General features: G+C 51.0%; 1 protein-coding gene across 5 annotated transcripts in view; it reads left to right on the top strand.

Annotated features, from left to right (window-relative positions):
* Positions 1–211: 211 nt before the first annotated feature.
* UROC1 (urocanate hydratase 1) overlaps positions 212–15,138 on the top strand; it is a 40,521-nt gene continuing 25,594 nt past the window's right edge. The window contains exons 1-6 of one of the 5 annotated variants that reach the window (XM_053598501.1): positions 213–386; positions 8,762–8,892; positions 9,870–9,963; positions 10,895–10,954; positions 11,286–11,438; positions 11,544–11,605. In XM_053598501.1, coding sequence (XP_053454476.1) covers positions 261–386; positions 8,762–8,892; positions 9,870–9,963; positions 10,895–10,954; positions 11,286–11,438; positions 11,544–11,605 — 626 coding nt within the window. In that variant the 5' untranslated portion in view covers positions 213–260. Of the gene's footprint in view, positions 387–8,761; positions 8,893–9,869; positions 9,964–10,894; positions 10,955–11,285; positions 11,439–11,543; positions 11,606–15,138 lie in introns of all 5 variants that reach the window. The other 4 variants (XM_053598502.1, XM_053598504.1, XM_053598503.1 and 1 more) reach the window with 4 other exon arrangements.

Here is a 15,138-nt window from a genome sequence, read left to right as displayed (position 1 = left end):
AGGCAATACGTCACTTGAAAGGACAAGTTTCCCCCCCCCGAATGAAGCCTGTCTTCCCCCCAGAACACTGCCCTCCCCCAAGTAACTGCAGGCAGCTCACCTGGAGGCCAGTGACCTCTGACCTGCACATGGCTGTTGTGCAGGCCCTGGGCCCAATGAGGGGTTGGGGAGGTGGCCCTGGGGCTGGAGTCCCTGCCCTGGAGTGCTCTGACTGCAGTGTCCTCCTGGCCTCCCAGGTGCCGGCTCAGTCTCAGCTGGACATGTCCTCCCTGCAGGAACTGTGCTCTGGCCTTCCTCTGCGGCCCCTCCCGGAGAACCAAGGCCGCTGGGCTGGGGTGCCACACGCCCCTGTCAGGACGCCTGGCCTTACCCCTGAGGAGAAGCAGGTAAGAAGTGGGTCTGTGTCCCCATGCCCTCCAGCAGGTCTTCGTGGGTACCCTACTTCCTGCTGCGGCTCCTTAGCTGCCCACCCCCTAGCCTCTAGGCCAGCGGTTCTCAACCTGTGGGTCAGACCCCTTTGTAACAACGAAAATACATCACAGCATTAGGAAGGTTGAGAACCACTGCTCTAGGGGCTTCTTTGGGGGGTGGGGGGTGTGACCCGTGCTGGTTTCTGTCACTCTCAGCGTCTCTTGGGTGCAGCCATCCATGGGTGCAGGATTACTGTCCCCATTTACAGATGAGGACCCTGAGGCTCGAGGTCACCCATCCAGTAAGTGGAGGCCCTGTGGCTACTTCCAATGTGAGGAAGAGCTGGCCAGGTGTGAAGTGTCCCGTAGCAAACACAGACTGTGTACTTTGCCTGGGTCCCAATGCATGTGACTTTTGCATTCTACTTCACAGTAGGTTAGTTCACAGAGCCTCAAACTCTGTCGGGTCAAACCATCCTCCCACCTCAGCCTCTGGAATAGCTGGGACTACAGGCATCTGCCACCATGCCTGGCTCATTTTGTTTTGTTTTTTAAATACTTGTAGAGATAGATCTTGTTATGTTGCTCAGGCTGGTCTCCAACTCCTGGCCTTAAGTGACCCTCCTGCCTAGGTCTCCCAGAGTGCTGGGATTACTGGTGTACCCCCCGTCCTCTCAACAGTGTTTCCTTTGTGAATGCTCCTCCCTGCAAACCTGCCAGTGCATGTGCAGAGGTGAGGCTAGAACACTGTTGGGGGCAAGAGGGAGCTGGGGATGGTTAGGGCTGAGGCCAAGTATTCCCTCACCTAACCCCTTCACCCCTTCAGAGGTGAGGTAAGTGATTGTCCTACTTCACCCCCGAGGAAACAGGCCAAGGAGGGAGGGTGACTTGTCCCGGGGTCCCCATGCTGCCCAGCCCCTCAGCAAGTCGCTGGTGTGTAGGAAACTCGCTTGTAAACTGGGGATGAAAAGGCCTAACTACAGGAGTGTGGAGATGACCAAAAGGAAGGAAGTGGGGGACAGGAGGCAGAGAGTTTTCACCTACTTCTTTACTCCCAGTTACTCAAGAGTTTCAGGAACAGTGAGGGGAAAGTAGAAAGTAAAATGTTAGAAGAGGAACCCCAGCCCCTGTGAAGACCACTGCCCTTCGGATGACTGTGCCCTGGACTGCCCAGCACCACCCACAGAGGGCTGGCACTGGGGGAGGGGAAGGGCAGAGTGGTGAAGGGGCAGCTCAGGGGTTGGTGGGGGGGCCAGAACAGGGTGAGAGGTGGGGCGTCCTGCCCCTTGGCTCAGCCAGTGGCTATCCAGACACTGGTTAATGTTTTTTTCCCCTTGGTCACCTCCCTGCTGGGCACCAATGGCTTGACCTTCCTCCTTTGGTCGCGAGGGCATGGAGGAGCCTGCCACCTGCCGGGCTCAGGTACTCTCTGTGGCTGAGTGATGCTGATTAGCTCCCAGGGCACCTGTGCTGGGAGAACCAGCAGGCCACTCACTTTGCTCCTGACTGCCCACCACCTGCTTGAAGGACATGAAACCCTGGGAATAGGGACGACTTGTGTGTTTGGGGACTCTGAGCCTGAAGAGGCTACATCTTAACCTCTGGTGCCAGGGCCGGCCAGCCTGCAGCTGTCCCAGAGCCCAGCCATGGCTCCCACAGCTTGTGCTATGCTTGTTTTCTTTTTCTATTTAAATATATTTCTTTGATTTTTGACATAAATTTCCAAGACGATTTTATAAGAAGTCAGATGTTATGAACATGTACATTCCCCAGTTCACTTCCCCATGTTGCTGTGTGTTTTGGGCACATCCTCCCCAGACACACTCTGCACCTATCAAGTGCTCGGAGTGTCTGCATTTCCTGGAGACTGTGCCAGCTCCATCCAGACCCCCTCATGCCCTGAGAGTCGCCACGTCTCTGAATGGCTCCCCAGACCCCCTTAGTGCCCTGAGAGTCGCCTCGTCTCTGAACAGCTCCCCAGACCCCTTAGTGCCCTGAGAGTCGCCTCGTCTCTGAACAATTGCACAGTGCTTCATTATTTGGATGAGCTGAGGTGTGTGCCACTCTTTGCTCTTTAATTAGATTTCTCTGTTTAAATATGGAGTGTGTTCTGTCGTAACATTTTAATCAATGTTTAAAATTTTAGTGCCACAACCGGAGCAGTTCCTGTTAGAAATGTCTTCAGCATCCCCTCCCTCCATATGCAATTTCTCTTAGTGACCTTTTCCCAGATCTCACCCCAACCACATCTGAAGACCCTCCCCCACATGTCTCCTTTAGCAGTGTCCCCCTCACTGCTAAAGCTGTCTTGAGCTTGCCAGGAGTAGGGCTCTGTTGAGTTCATTTCTGTATCTCCAGCGACACCAGCAGATCTTTGTTGAGTGAATGAACAAGGCTATGTGCTCATTGCCCCAAACCACATCCTACAAGAGTCAGCAAGCAGCAGAGGCTTCTTGGAGGAGGTGGTTGTGGAAGCTTGGACAACTTTCTGAGCCTGGGAAAGAAGGAAGGCCAGTTGGAGGCAAGGAGAGGACCTGGGCAAAGATGCCGAGACCAGGCCATCCAATGTGTGTCAGGGAGGAGGTGCCGTGCAGGCCTAAGCTTGGTGCAGAACTTAGACTGCAGAGGACCCTGAATACCAAGAATGGAGTGGACTTTATCAGATAAGAACTGGGGAGCCCACAAAAGTTTTTGCACAGGGGTTATGGCCCACGGCTTAATAATAATCCCTGCAGAGTGCAAAGTCTTCTATCAAATCCCAGAGGATCGGGGTGGGGCAGAGGGCAGGTTGGAAGAAAGAATCAGCAGTATGGAGGCTGGGAGTGTGGGAGGTGGCACTTACATGGCGCCTGGGTGCCCAACACTGTTTAGTACGTCAATTCGTGTGCTCCCCAAGATAGCCCTATGAGGTCCTCACCATTATGCCCACTTCGTAGATAAGGAAAGGGAAGGCAGAGAGGTTCAACATGCAGGTGCTGCCTGGCAGGCCTCTGGCACAGAACGAGACAGGGTGGCTGAGCCTCTGCAGAGCTGCCCCCAGCTAGTAGAAGCCTGAACTGAGAAGTCTGACTCCAGCACGTGGCTCTCCACACAGGGTCAGGCCAGAGCTGATAAGGACCCCAAAGACTGCACCAGAGAGGTGCAGGGACAGGAGCGATTTCAACAAAGCCAAGTCACTTGGCTGTGACCATTGTTTTTGGTAAACTAGTGGCAGTTAGAAACTTCTAGGTAGACGAGCTCTACAAGTGAGCCACTGCCCCACAAGCTCACTGCCAGGTTAGGATGAAGTGAGTCATGGGCCAAATTCACATGCACACGTCCTGCCCTGACAAAGCCGCAGGCGTCAGGCAGGAGAGAGTGCTCTCTGTGCGGGTGTGTGGGCGTCGGGCAGGAGAGGCTCATTTATGGTGCAGGTGACAGGTGCCCAAGGCAGAATTCTTACTGTGCCTGTTGTAGGTGCTGTGAGAAATCACCACAAATGTAAAGGCTTAGAACAACAAAAATTTATTCTCTTATATGCTAGGGGTCAGAAATCTGAAATGGGTTTCACTGGGCTAAGATCAAGAAATATTAGTGAAAAGTACTGATTTTAAAATCCTGCTTGTTCCTTTGCTCTCTTATTGTATCACATGAGCCTCAGTTTTGGTCACAAAAATTAAATATTGGATTGTCCTGATTTATGTTTATAGATTTGAAAATTTCATAATGGATTTTTAGTAGCGTTAAATATAAAGCATCGGGTTAAAAAAATGCAGCAGGCCTTTGTTCCTTCTGGAAGAGAGGACTCATCTCCTTGCCTTTTTTAGCCTCCAGAGGCCTCTGCTTTCCTTGGCCTGGGGCCCCTTCCTCCAGCCCCCGCTTTTTTTTTTGAGACAGGGTCTCACTTTGTTGCCCTCAGTAGAGTGCACAGCTCACAGCAACCTCAAACCCTTGGGCTCAAAGAATCCCTTCCTTAGCCTCCCAAGTAGCTGGGACTACAGGTGCCTGCCACAACGCCCAGCTATTTTTGTTGTTGTTGTTGTTGTTGTTGTCATCTAGCAGGCTGGGGCCAGGTTCAAACCGGCCAGCCCCAGTGTATGTGGCTGGCACTGGAACCACTGAGCTACAGGCACAGAGCCCCCTCCTTTCAGCTTTAAAACCAGCAATGCAGGATCCTCAACTGTGTGTCACATCACTCGGACACTCTGCTTTTGTCCTCATGTCTCCTTTTCTGAGTTGGACCCTCCTGCTTCTCTCTTACAAGGACCCCTGTGACTTCATAGGGACTACTTGAATAATCCAGGATAATTTCCTCATCCTAAGATTCTTAATTCCATCACATCTGCAAAGTCTCTTTTCCATGTCAGGTGACTCACTCACAGGTTCTGGGGAATAAGATGTGAACATCTTTGCAGGAGGGGGATGTGTATGATACCATCAGGTGCCTAGAGCGCTCTGGAGCCAGCCCTAAGCCACTGAGCCTAAGATTTTTTTTTTTTTTTTTGAGACAGAGCCTTGAGCTGTCACCCTGGGTAGAGTACTATGGCATCATAGCTCACAGCAACCTCCAACTCCTAGGCTCAAGCGATTCTTCTGCCTCCACCTCGCAAGTAGCTGGGACTACAGGCGCCCGCCACAATGCCCGGCTATTTTTTGTTGCAGCCGTCATTGTTGTTTGGAGAGCCTGGGCTATATTCGAACCCGCCAGCTCAGGTGTATGTGGCTGGCGCCTTAGCTGCTTGAGCCACAGGTGCCTATCTATGAGCCTAAGATTCTTACGTCTGGTACAGTGAGGGATGGTAGGTGTCTTTAGAATAGTCTATTCAGGCTCGGTGCCTGTGGCTCAAGTGGCTAAGTCTATAGTCTATTCAATAATTTTGATGTCTCAACATCTGCTTTTCCTGTCAGAACCACTGGTAGCATGCGTCATGTGACTACCAGGTTCAGTCACACCAGTGAAAACCCCTTCCTGACATTCTTATGCGGTGTGGCAGCTGCTGGCGCACACTGAGTTGTGTGGAGCTGCAGTGTGTCGGCATTCTGTGGTCAGCCCACTAGCGGACCTGGGTGTGAATTCCCAACTAGCATGTTGGCAGCCTTTCCCCGTGCATTCTGTGGCATTTTAAAATAAACTGAAGACTTCAGATTAAGGAAGCTGCGAGGACAGGATGTGCTGGGTATTTGGAGAGAAGGGCTAGGGAAGGGGGAATCAAGAAATACTTCCCAAGTTCTAGCTCTGGGAGCCCTAAAAATATTAATAATAGATGGGAGAGGGCACCTGGCACCTTCTAAATATACAGCCAAGTTGCCAGTGCCAAAAGAGGAGGAGACTAAGTGGGGTGGTGACCTGCCCACACGCACAGGCTAGCAGGTGGCAGGACTGGATGCAGGCTCAGCAGTGCCCACTGTCCCCTGGTCATCAGGAAGCAGCTAACCCCATCACACCTCCCAGCCTGTCCTCACTGAGCCTGAGACACAGCACCTGGGCCCTGGCTCTAGCCTTCTGACCCTTTCCCTGGTGCCCCTGGAGTGTTCACTGAAATGCACCCATCTCTGCTGGGGTCTCCTTGCCCATGGAGGCACCTGGACCACCCCTCCAGGCCCACCTGCCACAGGTCTGCTGCAGAACTCTGGGCAGGTCACAACACCTGTGTGAGCATCATTTTTTCAGCTTAATGCTGACAACTTTCCCCAATCAGAGGTTTGTAGTATTAAATCAAGGCCAGCAAAAGGAGCCTTTTCCCCCTCACTTAAGATACATTTATTGTATGCCTATTATGTAATTCTAGACATAGGAGATGAAGTATTTACAACTTGCTTGAACATGAAATTACAGCTGAAAAGATATACATGGTTGGACAATTAAGTTCCTGAACTCATCCTAGCAAAAAGTGCTATATACCTCATTGCTGAATATCACTACAGTCACCTTTGAAATACTCACGTTGGCCCTCTGGTGATGGCCTTTTTCTAGGATGAGTTCATGAACTTAATTTTCAGAATTTGTAGTTTATCCTAGGAATAAAAACCTTTGATATGAAGTAATCTACATTAAAACGTATCTAGACTAAATTACTGAATTTCAGAGAAAGAAAAATTCAATGATAAGAAAATAGAAATTTTATACTGAGGAAAAATAAAGCCAACAGCAGTTGTATGCTGTGTCTAGGATTTGGGCCCCAGCACATTCTTCATTTCCAAGAAGATCAAGATGTTTGGACATTTCACTTTTTAAAATGTCTGAGTCATTTCCATCAACTAACACAATTCTAAAATCCTTAATTGTCACACTAACTTTTGTTGTGCTTTTTTTGAGTTACATAATTATCTGAACCATGTTTTGAAATCATTTGGCATGGTGGAATTACAAAAGAGGTCTTCCTTGCCTCCAATGTTAGTAAAAAGGGCTGTCTAGTCCTGAGAACAGTGGGGACAGTGAACCAGGGTGCACCCATCACCTGTCAGCAGGTTCTGAAACTGGTTTAGGGGTGTCAGGCCTCATTCATTAGAAAGTGAGATAAAAGAAGGTAGAAGAGGATAGGTCTATTAGAATTCACGTAGGAGAGCTAGATTGTGCACTGTGGGGTGTGGGGGTGTTCGTGTGTGTAAGTTGATCCAGCATTTGAAAGCTTTTTAGTTTTGCTAAAGTGTTTAGTTTTGCTGGCAAGCTCTGATCGGAAGGTATGCGCCATCTAAAAATCCCCAACCTGTGCATTGAGATGGAACACACACAGGGAATGCCTGAAATCAGAAGTGCACTTCATAGACACATGGGCAGAAGTGGCCTTGGCGGGTGCTCATCACCCTGGCCTCCAACTGAACCCCTTGGCTATAATCCCTCCATCGGTGGGATTATGCAGCTTCTCCCTTCCTAATCAGTTTCTTTCCCTGAGGTTATGTGGGGAGAGCCAGCCCTGCAGTTCATGACTGTGGCTGAGGTACAGCAGTCCTCACAGCAGGGTCCCGGCCACTGGCATGGGCTCCCCCCAGTAGCTTGTCAGCAACAACACAGATGGGGGTTGTACCAGGACCTGGGTGATATGATGTCTGGAGAGCCAGAGATCCCAGCAGAGGAGTGTTCCATGCCACTGTTCTTAGGGAAGAAACTCAGTTTTCTGAATAGCTTTTTCTAAGAGAAGGGCTTGTGTACTTCTGCTCCACAGGGCTGCTGTGAGAAAATGAACTAGGGGGTGGCTCTGAAGCCCTTTTCAAGTCTCCCCAAGATTCCTGCCTGCACCTGCTCCCCATCCCCATGAATCTCTCCTCTTACGTACTCTTCTCCCACCCTGCCCTGCTCCTGGGGTCCCTGTGAGCCCACCTGTCACTCAGCCCCAGGAGGCCTTAGCCCTGGGGCTCTTTCCCTCTTCACCCAGCCCTCTGCTCCTGGCTCCAGGGTAACCTGCTCCCCACTGGGCTCCTGCCTCTCTGCCTCGCTGGCATCTCAGCCCCACTGTACCTCTCAGGGCCCTGTCTTGGGCCGTTATCCTCCTGTCACCTCCTGCCTTCCTATCCAGAGCCTGTGTCTCCTCCTCGCTGCACTCCAGCACACCACAGTGGGGGTTTGTGGAGTGAGTGGGCACATTCACTGCACGTGGCCCCTTTTGACCCCTCACCCTCAGAGTGCCTTGTTAGCCAGGGCTAGCTGGTTGAATAAATGGCCTCAACACCCACCCAGACACCTGAGTATCACCTTGGGTCCCATGTCCACCCCATTCATTGCCACCCAGGGTCTCCTGCCCTCCCAGGGCTTGGCACGACAGGCCGTGAGCAAGGCAACATCACGCCAGCTATGAAAATCTCTGGAAGGAAATGAAGGTGGAGAGAGAGGGGGAGTCAGGGCAGGCCTCCGAGGAGGGGCAGCTAGGCTGAGGCCCAAATGAGACAGGGGCCTCCAAGAGAAGTTAGGGTGGTGGAGGGGGCAGAGGTGGAGGGAAGGGTGAGAGCAAAGGCCTGAGGCAGGACTGGAGCGTGTGAAGCCTCAGAAGACAGTGACTGCAGGGCATGTGGGGCTGCTTCCCCTAGTGGGGGATGAAGCCCTCAGGGCTGTCCTTTACCCTGCTGCCTGGCCCTGGCCCTGGGCTCTGCCCAGCCCCCAGTCTGCTGGCTGTTCTCTGCGCTGCAGGTGTGCAGTTGTTGTGCCCAAGGCTGCCCAGAGAGCAGAGAGCACAGCTGGCCTCCACGCTGGGTGCCGGTCTATCCCTCACTAGGTGTGCCTTCGTGAAGGGGGGAGAGGGGACAATCAGGGAAAGCTTCCTGTAGGAGGGCCTGCGGTGAGAGCCAGGCAGTCTCTGTGTGGGGCAGCAGGCTTCTGAGCATGGCAGAAGGGAGGAAGTGCTTGACCTGGAGCTCAGCGCCTGCCCTCTCTCCCCTAGCTGGCCCTGAGGAATGCTCTGCGTTACTTCCCCCCAGACATCCAGGAGCTGCTGGCCCCTGAGTTTGCCCAGGAGCTGCAACTATATGGGCACATTTACATGTACCGATTCTGCCCCAGCTTTGAAATGAGGTGAGTGCTGGTGGGCACAGTGCCATGGGCTGAGAGGGAGCAGACTCCTGAGAAGGCCTGTGTGCAGGTCAGGAACCTCAAAGAGTCAGCAGTGGGGCTGTGGTGGGGCCCAGGCTGTCCACACTAGGAGGCTGGGAGACAGCCATGCCGAGTTGGTGGGTGTTATGTGGGCACCTGGAGCCAAGGGCTGTGGGGCCCTATCTGCTGTGGCCCTGAGCCTGGTTAGAAGATGGAGAACATCTCAGATGGTCCCTCTGGCCTGACCCACATATCCTGGGCAGTATACAGTTCCAGAGCCAAATTGCATACCAAACCCCTTTCTGAGCACCATGTCTTGTTCTGGAGAGGGTGGGGAGGGCTGCAGGGAGGCCTGACAGTGAGGCTTCATCCCTCCCGCTCTCCATGGGGTTCTCAAGCTGTAGTGTGCACAGCACTGCTGTGGGGTGCTTGGCCTCACCTCTGCCCCAGCAGTTCTGGGGTAGGGCTGGGGAATCTGCATTTCTAAGGTTGCCCAGAGCTGCTGCTTTAAGAGCCACTGTTGTAGAATGTGCCAGGGGGCCAGACTTACCTTGAATCATCCCAGGGCATGTTGGTGCAGTAAAGCAGCAACCCTGTCCCTCATTCCCACAGGTGTCTCCTGGCCTGGCACCTGCTGTAGAATTGGTGCCCAGGAGAGTTTGTCAAGTGAATGAAAGAACAGATGAGTAGACTCTGCCCAGAGGGCAAGGCTTCTGGAAAGCAGGCATCACTCTGCTTTGTAGTCATCATCCTCCCATGGGGAGCCTGCCCAGGGGGAGAGGGGTGGTTGGGAAGTGTGAGGCTCAAATAACCTGGGCCCAGAGAGGGTTCCACAGTGCCCCACTGTGAGCTCCCCACACCGGCCTGCCCATACCTGTGTGGTCAGAGGCCAGGCTGTGGCAGGGTGGGGAGCCTGTGGACTTGCTGTTGTCACTCTGGTGCTGGGCTTCCCTTCGCAGGGCCTACCCAATCGAGCAGTATCCCTGCCAGGTGAGAGCTGCCGCCGCCATCATGCACATGATCATGAATAACCTAGACCCTGCGGTGGCCCAGGTAACAACCAGGGAAACTGAGGCAGAGCACTGTGCAATAGGTATGGAATAGGAGACACCCATGTTGTGGTTTTAACCTTTTAACTTGGAAATACCTATAGATTCACAGGAAGTTGCAAAGCTAGTCCAGAGAGGTCTCCATGGGTCTCCCTGCCCTCTCTTAGCTCCCCCATGGGTTACATCTTCTGAGACCAGAGTCCAACTTCAGAACCAGGATATCAGCATCGTTACAGTGGAATTAGGTTTCCTGATAGCCACGTGAAAAAATAAAAGGAAATTTAATACTGTGTTTCATTTATCCTAGTAGATCCAAAATACTGATATATTATTTTGGATATATTAGGATATATTGACATATTATTGATATATTCATATTGATCACATGTTATATATTATTTTGGATATATAACATGTGATCAATATGAATATTATTTGTGAGATATCTCACCATTTTTCACACTGAGTCTGAAATACATCACACTTGGAGCCTGCCCATAAGCCTGTGGCCAGTGTATTGGGTGGCATGGGCCTGGCCGCATGTGCCCATCTGGGCATCCTGTGACAGCCGTCCATCACCTGTATCTCAGAAAGGGTATCCTTGGTGGAGGGGAGGTCCCTGAGTTCCTTGGGGCTATATATTGCTGGAATTTGACCACTGCACATGGTAGGAGAGAATGTCCTCACCCCCTCCCAGGCCTTTGACCCCAGACCTCAAGATGAGCCCTCAGCTTAGTCACAGGCAGGGCCAGCATTCTTGCAGCCTAACTGTCCCAGGGCCTCCCCCTTCTGACTCCTCCCCTTGCCTCCACTTTGCCCCTAAATTCCTTGCCCCACTGGGCCCAGCCGGGGATGGTGCTGACCTTCCCCTCCCTGCCTGTGGCTCTAGGGGCCCCTCCCAGCCCTCATCTCAGGTGACACTATGCCTTCTCCAGTTTCCCCAGGAGCTGGTGACCTATGGAGGAAATGGGCAGGTGTTCAGCAACTGGGCTCAGGTACGGGGGGCCATGTGCCATGCCTGCGTCCCGCCAGCCGTGCCCCTCATTTCATCCTCTGGTCTTGCAGCGACTTACAAACCCATGGGTTGGAACTCAGGTGTCTGCCTCACTGGCTCCTGCGGCTCTAGCATTGCAGATGACTTGGGGATGTTTCAGGCTGCAGGGGTCGGGGGTGCTGCTGGCTGCACCAAGAGCCCCTAGGGCATAGTGGAGACCTGGGGGCCAGCTGAGGCCTACAGGAGCTCTCTGGGCCTGGGCAGTGGCTTGGGGGCCCAAGGTGGAACACCATGTCCACTGACAGAGGTTCCACACTGTACTGTCCTTCCAGTTCTGGCTGACCATGTCCTACTTGTCGAAGATGACAGAGGAGCAGACACTGGTCATGTACAGCGGGCACCCATTGGGCCTCTTCCCCAGCAGCCCCAATGCCCCACGGCTGGTCATCACCAATGGGATGGTGGGTCCACAGGCCGCTGGCATGGTACTGGCCAGCCTTTGGGGGGCTGCGGGGGAAGGGAGGAGGGCCAGATGCCCTAACTGCGCCTCTACCCCTCGCCTGCTGCCTGCCCCCATCCTTCTTTTCCAGGTCATCCCCAACTACTCCTCCAGGACAGAGTATGAGAAGCTCTTTGCCTTGGGGGTAACGATGTAAGTTGTTGTTTCAGTCTGCATGCTTTGTTATAAAGCAATGTGGTGCTACCAAGTACAATTTCAGAAAAACGTGCACAATTGCAGTTGTGTAACAGTAACTTAAATTTTAATATAGTCGAACATGCAATTTTGGATCCTGTCCTTTCCCAACACTTTATTATGAACAATTTCAATCATGCAGACAATTGGCAGAATTTCGGTGAACACTACCAAAATTCTGTGATTAATGTTCTACCGGATTCATTATCACATGGCCATCTCTCTGTCCCTCTATCTATCCACCCATTCAGCTTATTTCTGATACAAATATTACTAACTGGAATTCAGTATTTGCTCATACTTTTATTTCTTTTGGAGAGAAACCTGTGTGTACTGAGATGCAGGCATCCACATGCTCCCTGTGACACCCTGACAGACAGCGTCCCTGTGCAGCCCAAGCCCCACCCAGCACAGGAGACCACTGTTGCCCCAGAGAGCTTCCTCATGGCCCTGCCTGAGTGTTAACTTTCACTTGTGATAAAGTTAGTCCATGCTCCAAATGGAAAACTACTTTGTCAAGCATTGTAAACAGAAGGCGTTACAGCAGAAGGGAAATCCCTCCCCAGTGAATGGTGCCTCTTGTATCCTTATAAACATTTTTTGTGCATGTGGACTTACAGCTTAGGTGGCTGCGTCTTTGTAGGCCACCTCTGCACCTTGCATTTATCCCTTCAACAATAAAACTTGTTCCATGAAGAAAACATGGATCTAACATATTCTTGCTTTACTGGCAGTGTTCAGTGGCACTGTAGTTTATTTAACCCATGTGCTTCCTAATTTGGACTGTTTCCAGTTCCTTGGGATTATAAATAATGCTGTAGTAAATGTCCTGATCTGCTTATCTTTGTGGCTCTCTGGGAGTGTCACTACAGGATAATAACCATGTAAATGTGGTCAAATCTATAGTGCTAAGAGCCAATTTACCAGGCCTCAGGGTAATACTTCATAATCATAATAGTGTCCACAATGTCTAGCTCCAGGGTTTGTGTGCAGGAGATGCCACTGCATTTAGACATCTACACATAACAGGTACAACAAACACTGTCAAGGGTGACAGGCACACTTAACAACCATGACTCAAACATTACAAAGATGATTCATGTAACCAAAAACATTCATACCCCCACAATACTTTAAAGCAGTGGTTCTCAACCTTTCTAATGCCGTGACCCTTTAATACAATTCCTTATGTTGTGGCAAACCCCAACTATAAAATTATTTTTGTAGCTGCTGTAATTTTGTTACTGTTATAAATCATAATGAAAATATCTGATATGCAGGATGGTCGTAGGCGACCCCTGTGAAAGGGTCGTTTGACCCCCAAAGGGGTCACGATCCACAGGTTGAGTACCACTGCTTTAAAGTAAAAAAAAGTCTACACATCTTCCGAAATAGGTGCCCTTATTAACCCATTTGGTGGATGAAGAAATCAAGGCTTAGAAACCCAGTTACATCTTCTGTTGGCTATAGTAGTACCCTGTTTCCCCGAAAATAAGACAGTGTCTTATTTTAAGGTGTGCCTCCAAAGATGCGCTAGGTCTTATTTTCAGGGGATGTCTTATCTTTCCTGTAAGTAGGTCTTATTTTCAGAGGATGTCTTATTTTCGGGAAAACAGGGTAGTAGTTCTTAGATTTGTTGTTATTATTATTATTAGGCCTGAAAACCTCTTCTGTGCTGGTGTAAGCAGCGCTGGAGGCAGAGGGATGGGGTCCACATCCTGGCCACTGCTTCCTGCCTGTGACCATGGGCGGCCACCATGTTCCTCATAGATTTGGGATTAAAATCTACCCAGCGTGGAGCTGTAGGAGCCAGGCCTGGTTCAGCTGCAGCATCTGGAGGTTTACCTTGGGTGTTGTTAAGAGCTGATTAAAGAAAATAAATGAATGGTCAGCAGAGATGGGGAAATTTTTAAATGTGTCACCAGTCTGCGAAATATTAGTTAAAGCAAAGCCTTTTCACAATCGGGTCACTATAAAGCTGATAAAAATGAAAATACAGATAACACCTAGTGCTGGTGAGGACATGGGAAACAGGCAGGCAGTGGCAGGTGGGTGGTGGGCGTCTGAGTCACAGCCAGGCTGGGTGGCTGAGAGGGTGGCCGTGTGGCAGTGTGTGCCAGAATTTCACCGGCATAAACCTTTGACCCCATAATTTTACATCCAAGAATTGTCTTGGGAGCAGCATGCAGCATATCAGTTGGGCACAAAGGATCTGAGTCAGTTCCCAACCTTGCCACATGTCCCTCTATGACTTGGAACTCAAGTCTTGTCTGCATGGAGGGGACATTAATACTAAATGTCTGACAGTTGCGTGAGAATCAATGAAGTGAAAAAGGTGAAAGCCTCAGCGTGGTGACACAAAGGGAGCCCTTGGTGCTTAGTGGATGTGGACCCTGCCAGTGAGCACTCTCCATTGGGGGTGGGGGGTGGGAGGGGGTTCGGGGCCATCCTGGTGGGTTGTGGTGGTTTCACCAGGCTTCCTGGGTAGAGATTGATTATATTAGCATTACTCTCTTATGCTGTGTATTAGTCACACAATCTTTCAAGATAAGAGGATGTACCCTCATTTTTAAGAAGAAGAAACAGAGGTTCTGAGTTGTCAAGGGCCTCACTTGTGTTATGGGATAAGCTTGGTATTCAGGCACATGCCTGTGAGGATCCAGAGTGGAGAGAAGAGGGGAGGGGTTGGGGAACATCTCTGCGAGGCAGGAGCCCAGTGGAAAAGACAGATGAACTTTACAAAGAAGAAAAACAAGTGGCAGGAGACCCTGGAGAGTGTCACAGTCCTCACAGAAGGCAGGGCAAAATGCCACAGTTTCCCTAGCACATCATCAAATCGTAACGTGGTTGACAGATGTCAAGTGATGAGAGCAAGCATGCTTGTGACACTGTTGGTGACAGTGGCTGTGGAATTTCATGGTATCTATCAATATTTAAAATGTTTGGGTTAGCTGCTCGGGGGGCGGAGAAAAGATGGCTGACTGAAGCCAGCTTTCCACAGAGGCTTCCGTCCAGAAAGAGAGTTAAAGGACAGAAATTTAGCAAGTAACCTGGTGGATTAGAGCTGCACCAAGAGAGAAGGTTGAAGAACTCACATCAACCCCACTGAGGCGAGCTGCGACCCCAAGGATACAAACAAAAGATACAAAATCCATCACCAAGTGGACTGGAGTCCCCCCCAGTGAGAATGGCTCGGAGTGCCCCACAAACAAACGAGCAGAGTTCAAAGGTCCTCCCACTACACTCCACGGGAGAGACCCTCTAAAAACTGGACCTACCTCCCCTACTAGGGTGTCACGGTGTTCTCCTGCCAGGCATAAAACTGTATAAAACTGTATATATTATCTACCTTTAATTCTGAGCTCCCCTCCACTCTCACTCTGAGGTCTGGAGGCCTGTCCCCCAGGAGTCCAGATTCTTGGGTGATTTCTGGAGGGGTGTGGACAGGGCCTAGACTGCAGCTGGTCAGTGCTGATTCTGCAGCACTGGAG

This window comes from Nycticebus coucang, chromosome 8, assembly GCF_027406575.1.
Source record: "Nycticebus coucang isolate mNycCou1 chromosome 8, mNycCou1.pri, whole genome shotgun sequence".
Taxonomy (NCBI): domain Eukaryota; kingdom Metazoa; phylum Chordata; class Mammalia; order Primates; family Lorisidae; genus Nycticebus; species Nycticebus coucang.
The sequence above is the reverse complement of the archived record's forward strand: the minus strand, read 5'-3'. Positions and strand labels throughout refer to the sequence as shown.